General features: G+C 31.9%; 1 protein-coding gene across 1 annotated transcript; it reads left to right on the top strand.

The window, feature by feature from the left end:
* The first annotated feature begins 1,160 nt into the window (after positions 1 to 1,160).
* Positions 1,161 to 2,276, top strand: LOC105617111. Its single transcript, XM_012198688.1, has one exon. The coding sequence runs from the start codon at positions 1,161 to 1,163 to the stop codon at positions 2,274 to 2,276; it is 1,116 nt and encodes a 371-aa protein (XP_012054078.1).
* Positions 2,277 to 2,807: the final 531 nt, after the last annotated feature.

The raw sequence follows: 2,807 nt of genomic DNA, 5'->3' as shown, positions 1-2,807 counted from the left end.
TATATATATATATATATATATATATATATATATATAAAACGTAAAAAATACCAATCATAATGTAAAAAATACCAATTTTGAAATATGTCATTCAACGAAATCTTATTCTTTTATTTCACTTATGACAGAAATGTTTATTATGATGTGAGCTCCGTATTGCGCGAAACTGACTGCAGTCAGTCATAAGCGAACGATTGTTATTCATAGATTGCGTAAAATTTCTATCTTACAAAGTCGTGACGCGTGGAGGAAAATCTGCGGAGATCGACGAAGACTTCAATTAAGTAAAAAAGCGGTTGCTATAATTGGTTGTTTTTGCAACACGGAAGTAGATGCAACTTCTTTTATTATACAAAACGTCGACTTTACCCGTTATAAATGTTCTCGATTTAATCTTGTTTCAAATTTGATTATGGATTACATATCCGTAGTATAATCATAAATGACTGTAAGATCATTGCGATCGCGCATCGTGACTCACTTGATTATTCACAATCGTTTGCGTAACTACTTACTCTTATAATCTACTTTCCAATCAAATTATTAATTTTTGTTGCGCTTAATACATATATATTATTTTTTATACTGTTTATATAATAATAAAAATAAATTAATATATAAATAAAAAAAATGTGGAAATATTAAAATGTCATTCAGAGAGACATTGTATTATTTTAGCTTTTAAATTAATAAAAATTGTAATAAACTATAAGAGAATTGTTTTTATATATTGTTTTATATTAAAAAAATTTGTATATTAAGTTATACATTTTTTATATTTACATCTCGTGCAACATGTTAATTTATAAATACATTTATAAAATATTTTATCTTTATGATTCTTTTATTATATATATTTTGTAACACAGCAAGTATTTATATTTTATTAATTTTTTTTATTTGACAGTGCAAGGAAGGAAAAAATATTTTACAAACCATTTTTGGATAAGATTTATACGTCTGTGACACTGGATGATACTTTTACGGAAATATAAACTTTTAAAAATATGAGTGAGAGAGACAATGGACTGTGCAAACTTGCATGAATTGAGTTTAAGTCTCGAACAAATATGCACATACTTAATATAATTTTTTCTCTCAATTGGATCCCTTGAATTAAATTGTTGTGTAATTAAGTGTAATCGCGATTTAAGAAGACAATGACGGAGAACGTGTACGTTATCAAAGTGAAAACAAAACCACCGCTGTCATCTCTATATCCATCAGAGCGTCGTTATTCAGCGTCAACAGTTGGCGGACTGTCCTTGGTCCACTTCGGTCTCGGAACGCTGTCCCTCCTCCTGGGCACTCTCGCCTTGTCCTTGCAGGGCCCGATTTTGTTTGTTGCATGCCTAGTGCCGTTCGTGACAGGTCTTCTCGCTTGGCGACGTTGGTACATCGACCGGAACATCGCTGTTTTCTTCTACGGTAACCTCTTCTCCCTGGTAGCAGCGATCCTCTGCTTCATCGTCACGATCTTCGACGTTGCGGCAACTTCCACCAGCACCAATGGATTTGTATGGCCATTGGAGAAAATCCTTGATGCTCCGCATTATTCCCCTCATCCTTCCAAGGATCTTACAAATGATACTTACGCGGATATTATGTCGACCGAAAATCATTTATTCAACTTCACTGAAGATTATGATTTTTTGAAGATTAACGATTCTAGTAAATTACCTGTTGCATTCAAATCTCCCAACATCGAGTTTAACACATCGGATTTTTATATTAATGCTAAAAATCACAATGATCCCACAATGACGGAAGCGTCATTCATATTTGAAGAAAGGATGATGATATCTAGAGAAATTTTCCAGAATAAAAACACAATGAACATTACAGAAGGATCAATGAATTTGACGAAGGAAAAAATTGAGACCTTCCGGCACAGCCATTTTGAGAACTCCATGCATACCAGAATGCTGCTGACTTTAAACGTCTTGATGGCTTCTCTTTTGGAGATCTTCTGGTCGTTACTAAGCGCAAAGATTGCGTTTTGCGGAATGATGAATCAACTGCCGGAGAACGGTAATGTCATTGTCAAATCAAAGACGACGCGGTTGCCACTGCAAAAGAGAAAACCGCCAGCACCCAAACCGGACATCTTGGATCACGATCGTCGGCTGTCGGAAGCTCTTCAGAATTTGCAAGGACTCGCTGATAATGATATCGGCCCGCGATTACCATTACCGGAATCTAATAGGGAATTTAGGGAAAGAGTTGAGAGATTCTTAGAAAATCAGGCAACGGATAGAGTTGTTGAAGGTGCTTGAAGCTAACAACTTTAAAATGGACTCTAATTTTGATAGATTTTCCTAAAAATCTTAAAACATTTATAATATTTTTCATTCATCTTTTTTTTCACAATGTTAGTATGATTTATTACTTTGAAATCTAGAAATATTTTGTAACATTCTTATTAAGTATTTTTTAAATTAAATCGGTGAAAAAAATCAAAGATTCTATAATTTACTTAGATACTTTATTTATTTTAAATTATGTTAAACTATAATTATCTTTTTTTATATGTTAAAACAATATCAGATAACTGAAACAAAACAATTTCGAAAACACTGGAATTAACTCTCTGCTGGCAACATTATGGAATTTTACAAGAATAAAAAAGACTCCAAGAATAAATTAAAATAAAATGAAGAAAAGATAATTTAATCCCAATTGAACAACATTTGTGAAATTTTTTGATATATTTTTTGATAATCTTACATAAAACTCATTGATGGAAAATTAAAACATACTGACTATTAAAAAATTTTTTCTTATCGCTTTTTCAAGTTTAGTTTGTT

This window comes from Atta cephalotes (assembly GCF_000143395.1).
Source record: "Atta cephalotes unplaced genomic scaffold scaffold00011, whole genome shotgun sequence".
In the NCBI taxonomy this organism is placed as follows: domain Eukaryota; kingdom Metazoa; phylum Arthropoda; class Insecta; order Hymenoptera; family Formicidae; genus Atta; species Atta cephalotes.
Note: the sequence above shows the minus strand (reverse complement) of the source record. Positions and strands in the feature narration are given on the sequence as shown.